Consider the following 17,812-nt stretch of genomic DNA (forward strand, 5'->3'; position numbering starts at 1 on the left):
AGTTTATGTATATCGATCGAAAGAAACAGTTGTACATTTTATTTCCAAATTGTATATATTTTAAATATTGCTAGTGTATTATTCTATTATTTCATGTATATTGTTTCCTATTATTTAATGTTTACTCTGTATGTGTGCTGTGTGTCTGAAATATTGCTGCTGCTGCAACATTATTTCCCATTTTTTGGGATCAATAAAAAAAATCTATCTATCCATCCATCCATCCATCCATTATTAAAAATATAATTATTGTTGCCTAGTCCCTGATGACGCCTCCGTAATTAATTATTAATCTGTAACTGGACTGCAGCAAATTTACATCTCATTGATGTATTGGTTCAACGGCCAATCACACTGTAATACTACTACACTACATTTTAGACGGAATATTGTACCTTTTACTCCACTAGATTTATGTGATAACTTTGGTTACTTTGCAGATTCATATTAATAATACAAAATATTATCAACAAATAAATTATGATGTACTCTTTTAAGTAAAGATACTTATAAGTTACTACTAGGCCTACTAGTGATCTCCAGCAGCGTAAAAGTGATGTACACATTAATGCAACAATTATAATCCAATTATAGTACTTCTTTCAGGGCAACATATTGCAACTTCATTATGTATTAATCATATATTTTATAAAATGTTAGAAATTTATGACAAACTCCCATGTGATTTCCCAGAGCCCAAGGTGACAATTTCAAATGACTTTTTCTGTCAAGCCAACAGTCCAAAACCTTAAGATATTCAATTTACAATGCTGCGAAACAAGCAGCTGTAGCCAGAAAATGTTTGGCCTTTTCCTTTGATTAATGACTTAAAAGATAAATTAATTATCATTTCAGCCAGACAAACTATTGACTTTCTACACACACACACACACACACACACACACAGGCTGGTGGAGTCAAAGTATAACCGAGGGACATGTAGTACGAATAGGAACTGGGTTTTTGCTCGCAACACACAATGAATGTGCACGTACTTACACATGGCCCTGGATATGTAGGTATCTTTTCCTGTTTTTCACTCAGCTCTGGTCAGGAAGTATGTCGCCTGGAACAGAGTAATAATAGTGGACCACAATACTAAAGGTTCTCCAGGCACAGGAAGGACTGAGGGGCTCCAGGAACATCCTGAATTAATCAGGCTGTGTGTAAATTTAAGACATGTCAAACAGTGGGTTCAACTTCCAAATTCATTCACAAAGACGATGTTTAATTAAGCAATTAAGGGGTTTCATCTTAATACAAACAACTTAAACACTGTCCTCTTATGGTCATTTAAATGTACTGTATCATTGTAAGAAAAGAAAAAAAAACCCCACGACAGACCAAAAATGACTATAAAAGACACGCCATGAAATAAAAAACATAAAATTGTACATTACTTGCAATTGTTTTGACTAATTCGAGCACAAAACACAAATATACAGTATGTACTATCTTAAAAGATAAACTGATCAAAGTACAAGTAAATTAGATGATGTGAACTACTGATTTTCTACTGGAATAAACCAGAAGCCACAGTGAGTTCAATTATCAAATCTAAAAAAAAAATATTTCTGATCATTTAGGGCTTTGCGACAGACCTTAAAAGGGTGTTCTTCAGGTACGTGCACAGTTGGTTCATCAGGTCTTTACTCTGACCCTCGACCCAGTGCATCTCAATCACTACATCGCTCTCCTCCAGCATCACATTCAGCAGACACTTAAACAGGAAGTGTTCGACTGCAGTGGAGCCCAGGGGTCGCTTACAGGGCGGTTCACTCGCTGCAGCAGGTGCTTCCTGTGGGCTTGTTTCCTGCTCTGCATCTCTACAGGTAGAAGTCCCCGTGTCCACATCTTCACCTGACGCACTTTCTAAGACCTCTTTCTGTTCAGCAGTTGAATTGTGAAATACATCTTTACTTGTCTGATTTGAAGAGGCGCCATTTTCAATCTGCTCTGCGGGCTGCTGCTGACCAGCTAGCTCCTGTGCAGACGTCGTTTTGTTTTGAGCGCAAGCAGCTTGGGTGTTTTGTGTGGAGGTGGACGGGTTTTGAGATACTGGGGTTGTGACAGCAGCTGTGGCCAGAGTGGTTTGAGAGCTGGTTCCAGCACAGTGAGGCGCCCTGGGAAGCTCTCGCAGCTGACGCGACCCTTCACGGCGCTTCTGTCGTCCGTGGATCCAGGTGTTCTCCACAGCTGTTAGAAAGAGGCTCTGCTCCTGCTTTCTGCAAGGGACACATTTGTGTAGCACCTGCAGAGCCACACAGAAGACAATTTGACTAATGGAAATACTTTCGTAAAAAAATGTACTTCACACCATTAGCAATGGAAAGTTTGGGGGAAAAAACACCAGTATTTCTGAGCTGCTGACTAGGTGATTTTTTAACAATAGGTGGAGTCTCACTAGAGATTATAAGCAGCCACATGAAGGACAAGACTTCAGTATCCCGGGATCTGCTTAGAGCTTTTCTGTGTATCACTTGTAGTGCACATTAAACTCTTCTTGCATCAGACGCTGTCTGAATCTAGTGTTTTTTTCAAAGTATTTTGAGACTTCAATGGGTACTGCTAAAACGTATTAGATAGAGAAAAGACGTCAGAGGATCCGGACCATCTACCAGGCCCAGGTGCTGGACCGAGCCACAGCATTCGCGTTTACTGGAAATCTAAGCGTGTGACCATTAGATGACTATTGCACAAAATTACTGCTACATACACAGGATGGGGAAGAATACATGACCCAATTACAACAGACCTGCAACTAAATAGTCTTTGTAAAGCTTGTGTTTCTGCTCAGACTGTCAGACCAGTGGACTCAACTCTACAGCAACTTCTGAGGGTGTTTCAATTTTATTCCAAGTACAATCATGAGACATAATGCACTAAGTGAAAGGGGACACCCTGGTAAGCTAATGAGACACCCTGGTAAGCCATGGTTTTGCTGTACTACATTAACATAATGTAAAGTATTCCCCTTTGCATCCTCGTTGCAATTTGGGCACAATTACACCCCAAATTAGAGCTGTCCCCTTGTAACTGGATTCTCTAAGATGCATTTTAGTGCTTAATGTGAACAGGGCTGTTGTGGGGAATGAAAACCTACCACTGTTTAAATCAGTGAAAGAGAGTGAAAGGGGCACAGAGAACCCGATAAAAAGAATATTTAAGTTCCTGTAATGTCCCCCAGGTCTAAAGCTTTAGCCTTGTATTAAGTTGTCTTCCTCTAGCTGTGGTAGTACAGTCCTAAAGCTTACCCGCAGGTCAGTGAGTGTTTTCTCCAGCAGAGCAGTGATGCTGTCCACAGGGCTGCAGGCTGTACTGCCTAAAGCTGAGGCTTTGGCCTGCAGCTCCTTCAGTCCCGCCTCTGGTAGTGTGAACGATAGGGGCTTTCGAGCCTTCTCCAGTTTACGCTTCTTACTGGGGGGAGACTGAGATTAAAGGGAGGGAGATCAGGAGCAAATTAATAAACAGTATGTAACAGAGTATTCTGGACATAAATTAAAACAAAAAAAGGTTTAAAAGATAGTCTATTAGAGGACCAGAGTGGCAGAGGGATGTGTGGTTGACGTCAACAATGCCAAAGATACTAAAAAGATTATTTTTGCAATGATATGCACAATCTGAAATATGCAGGAAAATATTATTTCTAGATAAATCTGATAGTAAAAAATTACAAATGACGATAGAGGAATTTTTGTTCCAGCCAAAGAAAACAGTATTACAGTATTCCTGAAGATGAGACAGCACTAGAGTCCTGCCAGCTTTACTTCAAAATATTTACAACTCCTCCCATGTTTTTACAAAACGGTCTGTTTGCTTATGTTTTGTGTATTCTCCCACTTCATTCATCTCATACTTCAGATACATTTAAGCTTCACATTGTTAACTTCACTTCGTTCTCTTCGGTGTTTTTAAGTTACAGCACATCTTCGGGCACGGTGACTGGATTGGTTAAGAAACTCAGAGACCACAGTCTGTTTTGTTATCAATTATATTTTCAGACATTCGACATCAGAGGCTAGACATGAACTAAGGGATAGTAGTAGTAGTCCAGAAATAACTACGTCTAGGACCAGGCTGCCAACAGAGGGCAGTGCTTCACAAACAGTACACGCTGCATCATATCTTTTTGGCAGATTTAAAAACCTTTGACAAGACAAAGGCTCTCTCTCCCCAACCCCAGGTAACATGTTTGAAAATAGACAATTGATTGCACCTAAAGTAAAATCTTTTAACAAATTCAAACAGTACATATTGCTCATGCAGTCAGTCATTTCACTTGGACCTTGGAAAATCCAGAACCACAAATAAGACTTAATTATCAACTCAAATTAAGTTAGGTAACCATATTTTGTTATATCTGTTCCACAGACAACAGGAAATATATAACTAAAACTTTTTGTCTCCTCTTTTGAAAATCCTTTGTTTGTACTTGTGACTTTTCACCTCAACATGACTTGTGTTTTTTCGTTTTCTGACAATACATTCATCTTGCAGTTGCTATCGTCTCTTGCTCTGCAGTACATTGTACAAAAAGCTTTTTCTACTACTATTTTCTGTCTCCGCTTCTCAAAATGTAATAAACAATAAACCTTGTTAACGGAGATATAGATCATTACACCTTATGAGCCGATACCTAAAGCTACGCTGAGTATCTGTGGTCAAACAGAACATGGATGTTTGTTACACACCACAAGAGGGGGCTCATACCACATGAGCGCCTCCTGAACCTGCTGTGAATTAAGCACCGTTCCTTATTTCTAATCCCCTCTAATGTCACGCTGTGATGGCGGTGGAGGTCATTACCCAACCGTGTCTGAATACAACAGACGCTCTGCAGCAATTGTCCCCTTCATGTCCACTGCAGCAAATAAGTCAACGCTACACTGGCGAGTCACTGCAGGCTGACAGAAAGTGGGGAGACGGCAGGGTTCTGCAGTCACACTGTACTGTGACAGAGCAGACAGCATGGCCGACTGACCTACAAACAGCTGAGAGAAGGAGCAGACTGTCACCTTCACACTGCTGCACTGACGCAAAGACAACTTTTGATTACTGCAGCCTCTTTTTTTTTTATTCTAGTATGTAATATATTAGTTTTATTTCTCTAAATCACTCTTAAGAATAACAGAGGAATCTGAAATAAAGTATAATAAATAAATTCACATTCCTGCATCTGCTTGATTTTCATTGAGAAAAAAAAACTACATCTTCACTCTCAGTAAAAGGTTTTTCAATATTGATCATGTATTGATTTTTAGTTTAAATGATGGCCCTTTGAGATGCAAGTTTAGAAGCGACAGACATATGTGCTGACCATGAACACTGCCTCGTCTCGCTGCTTGTTAGAGCTTCTTTTATTTCTTATTGTTTCTCACAGACGTCTCTTCCGCCTCTTTCCTTCACGCTCTGCAAGCCCTGCAGCTCATTGTACAAGGAAAGGAAATCAATAAAAACCATCAAGCCAAACCTGTCTGTTGGTGCGCAGCATCCTTGACACAGATTTTTGCACTAATACATTAGTATATAAACACACACAGTCAACATGCATAGATACAAAGATAGACTCAAAGACAAAGAGCATGAAAGCCACATGTGTACAGTTTTACATACCTCTCCACTGAATCACATCCTCTTTTGCTCTTTAACTCCATTATTAATCCCACTTACCCACTCACCTCACTACATGCTCTCACACACGTGCACGGGCGCGCGCGCACACACACAGGTTTGTGGCACTATCTTTGTGGGGACCCGTCACTGACATAATGCATTCCCTAGCCCCTTACCCTAACCTTAACCATCACAACTAAATGCCTAACCTTAACCCTTACCCTCACCATAACCTAATTCTAACCCAAATCCTAAAAACAAGTCTTAACCCTCAAACAGCCCTTTAAACTTGTGGGGTCCAGCATTTTGGCCCCACAAAGCTGTCGGGACCCCACAAGTATACTGGACTCCCGGCTTTTGGACCCCACGAATATAGTTAAACAAGCCCACACACACACACGATATGGGTAAATGACAACCTAACCTGGTCTAATTTTGAAAACTGGGCACAGTAAAAGCCCAAAAGTCAAACAAGAGCTGTCATTCAATCATCCATCTTGATGGTGAGTACACACACACACACAACAACAAAAAATAGAAAAACTAAATGCTGCAGATTTCACCTTCAGGCAAACATTGTAAATCATACTCTGATCACCCCTCTTCTCCCAACCCCCATTTCCTTTTTGTCAAGTCCCAAAACCCCCTGCATGGATCCCTGAACTCTGGACCTTCCTGAACCCTCTCCTGCCAGAGGCCTGTATGAGCAACAACAACATGCCTCAGGGCTCAGATAAAGCCTGGCTGCCTCCGTCTATTCCGTCTACATGTGCTTAAATCTCACTATCCACAGTCTCCATCTCTTTGTTTTTTGATGGATTTTTTTTATCTGCATCTTGTTTTCCTTCAGTCCAATTTAATCCATCCTCTGCATCTTTCCCTCTATTTCCTTTCCTTTTTCCTCTCTTTTTATTCTGCCTTTAAAAAGTAGAACGTAAATAGAAATGCAATGTTAAATTTCTTCATAACACCCCAGGTCAAAAGCAAAGTACTCAAAAATGATGTTGGAAGCTCTGTAGTCAAAACAACACGTTTTCTGGAGCTGCACTAAACTAGAGCCTTTCTGGGACAATATACTGGGAAGAAAATAAAAATGGATACAGCAGAACCAGAGATATCATGCTTTTTATTCCACACATCATCTTCCTGGTTAAAGAATGAAACTTATATTTACCTATATTTGCATCTCGACCACTGACAGTTCAGACAGAGATTTCAGTGTGTTATGCTAGCAGCGGCTAATGTAGCCTTGATCGGGCTACAGAGGTCTGGTAAGCTCACTTCCTTCTAACTTCTTTCTAACACACCACCACATTTCTTTCATTTGTAATCGTTAGGCGTTATACAACCTTATTTAGATATACAGTCGTGATGTGTAGAATTGGTGGAGTTCTCTTTTAAAGCAGCTTCAGTCCATTTGTACCAAGGACTGTTTTAAGGACAGATTTCACCTCAAGTAGAAGACAATTTGTACTTGCCGATTTCAATCCAGCTCTTTGTGTGGGCAGTGTGTTTAGATGAATGGTGTGCGGTTTCCGTCGGCTGCTTGGAGCTCCGAGCACTGACGCCACAGAGGAAGCCACACACTGCCATGACACAGAGCTGGATTTAAATCAGCAGAAAAATCTCTTGAAATAAGGTTCAAACAAACCAGGCGACAGGGAGAAAGAGAAGATGAATATAAAGTAATAGTAGTTTGCAGGTTGACCTGGTAATAAGTTAAATGGGTCACAGTTGCATGCATGTCACATATGGAATAGTCTATATGTAACATTAATGAGCACCCCCATGCACATACATACATACCGTACCAAACATACATAGGAACACACGGGTGCAGGCAGAATTAGGCAGTCAACCATGCAAGAAATTACACATGCAGAAACTTCTGTCACGTAAACGCACACACATGCTCGAGGGGTCTGCGTCGTAATGATTGCGAGCAGCTCTCGAGTGTAAGGGACGGTGGATGTGCGTCAAAGTGGAGGAGGAGGATCGCAGTAGAAAATGTAGGCCAATCATTCTGCTTAACTGCTTTTATGCTGAAAAGGCCAAAACAGAGAGGAGTCCAAAAACACAAACAGTCTTCGTAGGGCTGCTCGATTATGGGAAAAAATATAATCACGATTATTTCGATTAATACTGAAATCCCGATTTAACACGATTACTCGTTGACTTCTGGAAATATGTTGCAATTACTGAACTTAAAAAACAGTGGAAAAAAGTTAAATAAATCAACAGTAAAAAAAAACACATACAACTGTGAAATTTGCCTTAATATTTTTCCTATTTAAACTTTATTTTTTTCAGTTTACTTGCAAAACGTAATGGGCTAAATAACTGTTTTTCTCGATTATTCTGTTTTTGTGATCATTGGGAGCCAAAATCATAATCACGATTAAATTTTGAGTAATTGCACAGCCCTAAGTCTTCGTCTAACAGCGTCTGCTACAACTGCTAAACACCTCCACCTTCCATCTGTCGTCACTCCAACGTCATTATTAGTCCTTTAACGGATGTGGCTACTTCAGTGTCACTGTTTTCTATTTATCTCCAACTCTCTCACTGTCCAGACTACACAATGGTATACACACAGTCCTGCCCTGTCAACTGTTGCCTGGATACAGTATGTTAAAAATCACTTAAACATCTCCCCAGAGGAGGAAGGAGAAAGTGCTTCTAATGGAACAGAGCTGGAGAGAAAGAGGATACAGTGTGGAGAGGGGCAAGGGGATGAAGGTGGTGCATAATTGAGGAGGAGGATTTGGGGTAGTCGCAAAATGACCAACACTGTTAAGATTACTTACATACATATATTGACTTACGGTACCAAATGTCAAGTCTATTTCTCGGTATCATCGATGCATATTGGTACTGAATTACCCAGCCATAACGACCACAAAACAATATGGCGAGTCTATTTCGCTGTCTTTGTACTTGTACACTGCACAATGACAATAAAGTTGAATCTAATGTAATCTAAAGAGTGCAATAGAGCTGGAATTTAAGTGCACAACGGGAAATAAAACCTGCTCAGACAGACTTACCGGAACAATCACATCATCATAGAAACTCCAGGCCAGCGCCCACCGCATCGTCCGTCCCTGGCAGAACTCTGTGTGCGTCACTTTAGGTACCTGAGAAAAAAAAGAAAGTAAGAGGTATGATCAGCACTGTTTCACTCGCTGCATGCAGCAGATGATTCACAATGCACAAACAGCTACAATACTTGACCTGGTGTGCAATGTAATGAACAAACATTAAATATCAAGGACATTATAGCAGAGAAACTGATGACATTTGGTCAAACATCTGATTACCCTCTTCTCCCAGTAATTATTTGTTAGTTTCTGGTTGTTCTGTTATTTGTGGCTGTGTCAGGGTACTCCAAATTCTATGATTCTATAAAGCCTTGTGAATGTCTTGAAAAAACATTTAAAAAAAAAAATCAAAGAAGACACTTGCAAAACATGGTGCTTTTCTTTGCGAGAAGCATTTCCTGAAATAGCCTTAAATATTTTTATATTGTAACTTTAAACCTATTAGAGGAAATATATTTGTCTCCCTATCAATGGAAATTATAGTGCTCCCATCCTAATCAACCAACGGCAATTCAAAAATGTATTAAATACCCCTAAAATAAAGCAATAGATACAACTTTATTCCGTAAATAATACAGCTGGATCCACTGAACTGGTTGATGATTTTTGAGATTATGATTGTAGTATGAGCTAAAAATGTCAAACAGCTCTACAGAACCGATTCATTTTCAACAGACCAAGAATGTGACGCTCTGACGCGTCATCCTTGAAACCATTTTTCCTACAGTGAGTTTTGGCTTCAGTGGGTAAGAAAATAAAGGTCCATGATGTGAAAGAGACTCTGTTGTGCTGTGAAAATCCTCGTGGTAACAGAGCACTTTAAGTGTCAGGACTGCTTCAGTAAATACGAAGAGGAGGGTCACTAAGATAAAGGTCAGAGGTCAAACAGCTCTGTATCTAAGACATTCACATTTGCTAAATTAAAAAAATAAACAGAGATGAGGAGACACTGGAGAGAAGATGGAGTAAGGAGTGATCAAAGCATTAGCATATTAACTAGGCCGGGTTTCTGTTTACACACACACTTTAAAAAAGAGGCACCAGTCTCCTCTCTGGGCGTTAGCCAAGGCTGCACTCACTCTGATGAGCAGCAGCACCCTAAAACCTTTCAGGAATGTCAGGTGGAGTTTTTCTTGTGAGGGAAATGACTGGCACAGGACCAGAGGCCTGCAGAAGTCAGGAGTCATGTGCTGGGCTATTAGACTAATGACGCAAATGCATGCTAGCTACAAAATGCTGTGTGATTCAGTCATGCACTACTAACAGAAATCAGCTCCTTCGTGGCTTGTTTGTGACACTGCTTAGTGGGCATATGAGAAAGAGCGGATTCATTTTATTTATCTTGGTTTCTGCTGCTTTGACAGTAAGTACCGTCAGATTCCACTGTCAATACAGAGTCCCAGATGAGATTTGTGGTTTGAGAGGGGAGGCAAAGATTGTTTTAACAAGCCATTATCAAACCCTGCACAGAAGGTGCGCTTTTGTGCAATAACATACCAAGAACAAAAGCTGGGGATGCTTTGTAAGTCACTGATTGCAGAGGATGCAGATGTATTTGTGTGTTTGCCTTGGTTGGTACTCACCCCTTGCTTCCTCAGCTCCTCTTTCAAAGGAGCCAAGCTACATTTCTTCCCCAACATGCAGCTGTACCACCTGCAGAAAGAAGAATCCATATTATCCAGCTGTGTGACGCTGTGATCAAATGATCCAAGGTGAGGTTTGGGGAGCAACACAAATACAAAAAGTAAAACATGAAAAACGTGTGCGTGTGGTTGTGTGTGTGTGTGTGTGTGTTCCACTATTTTGAAGTCATCCCATGGTGTAAATCTGATCAATAATTTCTGCTGTGCAATAAGGAGGTGAGGTTGGTCTTGATCAATAAGCCAGGGAAGATGGAGTAAAGATAAACACATCAGGAAGTCAGACTGGAAGGAAGGAATTTTCACAAACCTTGTCAGGGTTTGTTTGGTTTTCACTAGACATTAGCTGAAGCTAATTATCTGGTCTGTATTTAAAGGGACAGTTCACCTCAGAATCAAAACCTAAGTCCTTATAAAGCCATATTTCTAAATATAAAAAAAGGTACAAAGTTACAGTCAGACCCAACGACTGTAGAAGAAATCACATTTTAAAACAGTTCTGATCTGAATTATTTGTAATCCCAGGTTAGGGAGGTATGAAGACGCCCAGAAGGGGTGAAGGGGAGGGGGAGAGCAACATGTCTGCCTCGGTTGACACAATGAAACATGGAACACCTCTAACATTCACAGATGGTCCCCATTTTTCGACACAGCGGGGACGAACACCCAGAGCAGCTCTCTGGCTTCCCTCCTCCACCATCGGCTTTTCAAACATCCCAGAGTGTGCAGCTGCATCAGCATCCATATTCTCTATTCACATAATGAAGCACTTAGGATTACAATCTTATTAGCAGAGATGGTAATTTTCATATCAATGGCATGATAAATGAGGAGTATTACCTCAATTCTAACTGGGGTTTTGGATGTGTGTTATACTGGTAGCTAAGGTGGCTTGCCCCTATCTGACAGTAATTACACTTCAGTGGAAGGAAAAGAAAAATAAGAGGAGCAGGGCGGGGTGGTGAGGGTGTCTCAAAGGACCAATCGTTGAAGCTTGCAATGTTTCCATGGACACCTGGTGGCTCTGGTGTCCCAGCATTCATTTGGGAGTGACAGCCGGCTGCGGTTGGTTTGGCCTGATCCTCAAAAAACTGTTAAATAAGTCTGCGTTAGTTCTCACTTCCTTTATTTGTGACACGACTGTAACATAGAGTCACACAGAAGCAGGCAGGTGTTAAGATCGGGTCCCTCTTAGGGCCGCTCATCTTTTCAGTGACGCAACACACACACACACACACACACACACACACACACACACACACACACACACACACACACACACACACACAGCAGGTGTGGCATGTCTAATCATTTTAATAGCACCACTCTGCAGCTCCCTCTATCCGTGTTTCACTCTGCTACCCCGGTGACAGTCATGGTAACAGGGGAGGGTAAAGTGACGGCCGGTGGAGACACCACGACCCACTCACCAAAACACAGCTGTTCCCAGTGGGCTCCCGGATACAGTACAGGGTGAGCTTGTGCCAGAATCATTAAACCAAGTGTGGGTGACAGCTCCATTAATGTGCAGCGACCCATCTGCACAGTTCACCTCTTGGTGTCTCCCCTTCACTGGTGCTCTCAGCGGCCATTTAAACCTCTTGAATCCTCTCCAAAGAGACCAAAACTGCAGCACTCTTGTTCATCCATCTGCCACTTCAGATATGTGGCTGTGTAACCCTGAATACTAACAGTTTCTGTGATTGGGCACCAAAAATCTGGTTTACATTTGCTTTTACACACACAACAAATACACCTGCAACTATGGGAAGAAATCACGTTTGAGTAAGATTTGATTTTGCAGGTCAAAGTCAGGCTCCTTATCTCACCGCAAGCGTTTCTTGAGCTGCAGGCTGTCATGAATGATCCGCTTGACAAACTCCAGTTCCCCGCCCTCCGCCATGATCTCCGTCACCCCTCCTGTGTTCACTGAGCTTGGAGGAGCTCGCCGTGAGTTCCTGGAGTTTACCCCCTGGAGAGAGCAACAAGACAGACAGAGATTAAGATAAAATCCTATTAGAAGCCTGTTAGTATCGTGTAAACAAACACACTGAACAGGGGCAGTGTTTACACTCAATGAGCCAAACACTTGTGTCCAACAAAATCTATCCATTCTGAATTTAAATGTTCAGGACATTAGTAAAACGTTGAAGTTTAAGGCAGGGAAACGCTCACCTTTGCTTCAAGCTGGTTGGCAAAAAAAGGAGGGTTGCACATGCAGAAGTCGTATACTATTTCTGTCTCTTCCTTTAAAGCGTCCATCAGTAAAGTCTTTTGAGGGACTTTGACAACTAGGAAAGTGCAAACACACTGAAGTGAGGCAGGGATTTGTAAGTTCAATGTTTTAGCTAATCATGACAGCTCTTGGAAAAAACTAAACAAGGCAAAAGGCCTCTAAACAATATGCAAAGTTGACAATCATGACAGAAACGAGTTCTCAATCTAAAACCGTGGCCTTCGATCGCACTGTGCAATCGAAAGTTTTGCTGACCAAAGACAGACCATGTCAAAACTCTGACAGTGTCTAAAAAGTTAGGATGACATTTTCACTGTATGACAGCTGCTACAGCCTTCCTTGGTCTGGTCTGGTATGACCGGTAGCTTATGGAGGCTAAGGTTAGATAGCAAACATTAGATTATATATGTTTTAATGTTACTTTACATTTTGGCATTTACTAGGGGTGCACGATATTGAAAAAATTTGATATTGCGATATCGATAATGAATATTGCGATATCGATATTAATTTCGATATTTTTAAACATATGTAAAATTACCAAAGTTATGGGAAAACGCATCAAAATAGATTTATAACAAATAAAACAAGTTTTCTTACAACACAAGGATTATTTCAACTGACATTCATATTGGACTGGTCCAACATGTATCTACAGAATAGGACATGTTTTACTGCTTGGACAGTATAAAATAAATAAATAAAGAGCATGTCTATAGAACAGGACATGTTGTACTGGTTGTATATACACGACTACAGTATAAAAAAACAATGCAATGCACATCTGTTGGCTTAAAACCAAAGTATTTCCAAGCTACCGAGGAGGAGGCATTACCCTACAGTCACATTCGCTACAAGAGACAGCTACCATTCATTTTCAATGGGAGTGGCCGTTTGGCCAAGAGCGACTGCCAATCAGAGTGAAGGCAGCGTGAGGGCTGCGTGACGTATGTCAGTGGCTCAAGTCGAAGAAAATAATTCAAGATGGCGGACAATGCTTCGCGGCATCGTATTTATGTATATATCTGATATGTTTAGCAGTTAGTTAGTTACTTTTATCGAGAAATAAATACTTTTAAATCCAAAAACATCGTTCTTGTGACTTAACAATACCTCTGAAGTAACTTTTAAGACGTGATTTAAGGTAGCACCGGAGAATTTCTGTTTACTGTTGCCAAGCAACCAGGGGTAGGCTAGGCACGCCCAGGAGCACCCACAAGCGAGTGCATGTCGCTCTCTTTTATAGCTAATACTTTTGGCCTTTCTTTTCAATCTCTGTTATTTCGTCGTCTCCCAGAGCAACACTCATTTTCTTACTTTTGTGTTCTTTTTGCTCCACTCTTCGCTCTCTTTAGCTCCTTTCTTTCTCTTCGTTTTATGGTTCTGCGGAGGCTCCACAGTGTGTGCGTCGAGCATGTGGGTGTGTGTGGTAGAGCGAAGAAAAGGTGAGAGAGTGACGGCGATTTTCTTCGGAGCGAGTAGTGACCGTAGAGTGTTAGTGAGAGAAACTTAAGTGTCTCCTCTGTTCTTTCTGACCACGGTGGAAAATCTGTAGCAGGAAAAGTTAACCCTCTCCTTGATTTCATATTGTTTATGGAGAAGGAGAACCAGGAAATGAGTCTGGGGAAATACGCTACCAAGTGATGTGTATTTTTCGAGAGGTGCATCAAAGAGTATAGACGTAACAAGAGGAGAAACTCAATGGAACTGCAGCTCCACCATCTTGGACTGAATGTAACACAACGTTCTATTGAGTTTCTCCTCTTGTTGCTTCTATACTCTTTGGGTACATGTCGGGCGGGATGCAACGCAAACAAAATATTGCGTAATTATCGCGAGACTTTCGGTATAATATCGCGCAACGTGATTTCGCGATAACGATATTGAGTCGATATATTGTGCACCCCTAGCATTTACCTTTATCCCATAATCTGTTACTTGTAGCCACAGTGGCCACAGTTCTGCCAAAGTTGCATAGTCATATAGACACACTAGGTGAGACAATATACAAACACTACACTGAAAGACCGGTTTCAATGCAGCAGTCTAATGTCTTGGGATGCATTGTTCTTCAGGATGACTGGACTACATTTACCTTTAATGAGGTCAGACAGGTTGTTCTGCTCCACGTTTTTCGTAGCGTAGTCAAAACAGATGTTGTCCACCTCTGTGGCCAGAAAGTACCAGCTGTTCATTGTGGCTCCGAGTAAGGGGTAGATACAAGACGCACCAGTGCCTGAGGGGACACACACACACACACACACACACACACACACACACACACACACACACACACACACACACACACACACACATTTTTGACAGCTTGAGGATGTGTGTGTTCATTAGGATGATGAATGGTTATGAGTTTCATTGGACAAAATGGAAATATGTTGTATAAAGTAAATGGTAAAGGGACAATAATGGACAATAAATGGCAGTTCCAACAGCTGTTATTAAATCATCCACATATGACAACAACAACTGCAACCGCATAATTCAGTGCAGCTCAGCTAAAAGTGGCACCAGTTAATGAAGGAAACACCCAGCGGTGATCAATCAGGGAGCAGACAGCTTCAATCTGCTTACAGAAAGGTTCAGGGTCACCAATCAGTGACCTGAGGTCCTAAAGAGGACGGGCACACACACCCACACACACACACACACACACACACACCCACCCACCCACCCACCCACCCACCCACCCACACACACACACACACACACACACACACAGCTAGCTTTTTCTCTGACAGACAGAACGGCAAACACGCTGTGACATGAGGATGGGGATTTGGCTGATAAATGCTGGGAACACTGGGAATGACTGGGCTGATGTATACCAGCTGGAAGCACCAACTGACATTTTGTGTGATGCTCGGAGCTGCTGGAAGCCACATCCAGAATAAACAAGAGCAGTGGTCCCAAACGCTAATTAACTGGGGGGCACTCACTTGAACAAACACGTTTTTTGTGTGATTTTTCCCCCTCAGTTACATGAAAAGTCAGCTTCGGTTTATTGGGAGCATCCTCGCCACGATGATCAAAGTGAAACCTATCGCACACACTGTAAAAGATGTGAACCAAATGACACAAAGAGTGGTGGTGGTACCGATGTCGATGCCCCTGCGTGGTTGCTTCTGGCCGTCGATGAGGTCCTCCACCCAGTGGATGTAGTTGAGGCGGAGGGGGACGGTGGGTATGAGGCGCTCCAGAGGGATCTCGATGGTCAAACCAAAGTCCTCCTTCAGTAGGGTGCAGGTCAGCGCTCGCACCGCCTCTGGCTCTTTGAAATTCACACTGGAGAAACAAACATGGCTCAATGAGTTCATGTTAACATTTAAATCCGTTTGTTTAATTTGTTAAAGAAAGGGTTTGTAAAAACAAAACAAAAAAACAACCCCACAAGTTTAAATGTATTTTAAATTTTAATTAAACTACGGTGGCTTTATAAGAAGTTTAAAACAATTTCCAGCCCTGGAGATTGAAGTTTAGAACAGACAGTTAGGGTAATAATACTACTGTTCACCTTTGTTTTCTCCTCCAAATAAGTTTGGTTAACGTTAAACTGAAGGTTATTATATTACTGGTAGAAATGGTGACCAAAGCTACAAGAATAAAACCGATGTTGTATGAAACCAGAACTGCCCTTTCAGGAGGAGGATTTCAAATTAGTGAGTTGCTGATCCTCTTGTTTTATCAATGAGGCGAGCTGACAGCAATTTACCAAACTGCTCTTAATACTGCACTTCATTAACCCTCTGCTCCTCCAGCCTGCTGTAGCACTCTGCACTGATCCTCATTACTCCACACCCACACACACACACGACAACAGGGGGATAAGCAGCCCATCAATTCACAATCCCTTGCTAATGACAATGAAATTCACATTTTCAACATTGCTAAGACCTCCCACTTTTTACTCCCAATTCTCAGTCCCACTCGTTCAGCTCTCCAGTCTTTTCCTCTCGACATGTTTAATGGTTTCAGCTGTCACACAAGCGGGCACAAGTGCAGCAGACAGAAGGAGTGGGTGAGATAGGTATAATTAAAGCTTCTCTGAGCGCTTTCGCACCTTGGCAGATGTAATTAGACACATTCTGGTGATGGCAGTGTCTGGCACCTCACCAGTTTGGTGTGAGCAAAAAAAAAAAAAAGTAGTGCTAGTAGAAATGGAAAAATAAATCTGGGTTCCAAAAAAAGCCAAACTCTGATGTTGTTTTTGTTTCTTTTCACAAATCAATTATACGTGAAGAGCTGAAATGTTTTGCTCTCTCAGTATTCAGCTACTCTTCGGTGGAATTTCACAACAAATAAAAGTGCATCCCAATTTCCATTTTTTTTCCCTTTCATCTAGGCCAATTTGATGCCCAGAATGCCTCCAACAATTAGATTTAAGCAGGTGTTTAGAATGATAACAGTCCTGTGTTGCTTCACGTACCAGTGAGAAATAAAAATATTATCCAGGAAGTCAAGTTTAAGTATGAGATCCAAGGGTTTGAAGGTTTACGAGAAGCTAAAACGCTGCACCATTTATAATATAATGAGGAAGGACTTACTCTCCGAAGGTATCATTGTGGCAATCATTTCATCTTTCTTCATGAAGATTACAATCCAATGCAACTGGAATGTGCACTCTCACATTTCATTAATTTGATTTGCTGGGCAACCCTGCAATTTCTTGCCAAAGCCCTTTGCTTATAGCATCCCCGCTGAAGGACCAAAGTTGGTCTGAGCACCATTAAAGCACAATTAAGATCTGAAATGGTAAGTGATATTAAAATTACATGGTGCATATCCTCAAACATATTTTCTTTTTTATCAAGTTATCACAAACTAACCGATACAGAAGTGTAGAAATACTGGACAAAATTAATTGGGTTAACATTAACATGTGTGTTAGTTTTTTGACAAACTAGACAAAGTTAACTACAGATGGGGAAACAACAAAATACAGGTGAGGAGCCTCGTTTGAGGCGCTGAACGTGGGCCACAATGTCAATGGCTGGGAATCTATGCTGCATGCCATTCCCCATCGCTCTCTCTCCCCTCATTTTGTATAATCTCTCTGTCAGCTGCATAATAAAAAGGCCCTAAAATATTGATATATATATAAAAAAAAATCATAACTAAGACCGAGTGCAAAACAGGAGAGAAACCAGCATCACTGCTGAGGTGACTCTGGTCACTGAACTCTGCATCTTCATTCCGGAGTGATAACA

General features: G+C 41.4%; 1 protein-coding gene across 4 annotated transcripts in view; it reads right to left on the reverse strand.

Annotated features, from left to right (window-relative positions):
- Positions 1–1,210: 1,210 nt before the first annotated feature.
- mettl16 (methyltransferase like 16) overlaps positions 1,211–17,812 on the reverse strand; it is a 26,561-nt gene continuing 9,959 nt past the window's right edge. For 3 of the 4 annotated variants that reach the window (XM_031297330.2, XM_031297328.2, XM_031297329.2), the window contains exons 3-10: positions 15,703–15,890; positions 14,686–14,826; positions 12,530–12,645; positions 12,184–12,326; positions 10,298–10,367; positions 8,661–8,750; positions 3,255–3,428; positions 1,211–2,251 (exon numbers count right to left, since the gene is read on the reverse strand). In XM_031297330.2, the coding sequence (XP_031153190.1) occupies positions 1,583–2,251; positions 3,255–3,428; positions 8,661–8,750; positions 10,298–10,367; positions 12,184–12,326; positions 12,530–12,645; positions 14,686–14,826; positions 15,703–15,890 (1,591 nt within the window). In that variant the 3' untranslated portion in view covers positions 1,211–1,582. Of the gene's footprint in view, positions 2,252–3,254; positions 3,429–8,660; positions 8,751–10,297; positions 10,368–12,183; positions 12,327–12,529; positions 12,646–14,685; positions 14,833–14,888; positions 15,232–15,702; positions 15,891–17,812 lie in introns of those variants that run through there. The other variant, XM_036001214.1, reaches the window with a different exon arrangement.

The sequence above is a fragment of the Sander lucioperca genome, chromosome 5 (genome assembly GCF_008315115.2).
Source record: "Sander lucioperca isolate FBNREF2018 chromosome 5, SLUC_FBN_1.2, whole genome shotgun sequence".
NCBI classification, from domain to species: Eukaryota; Metazoa; Chordata; class Actinopteri; order Perciformes; family Percidae; genus Sander; species Sander lucioperca.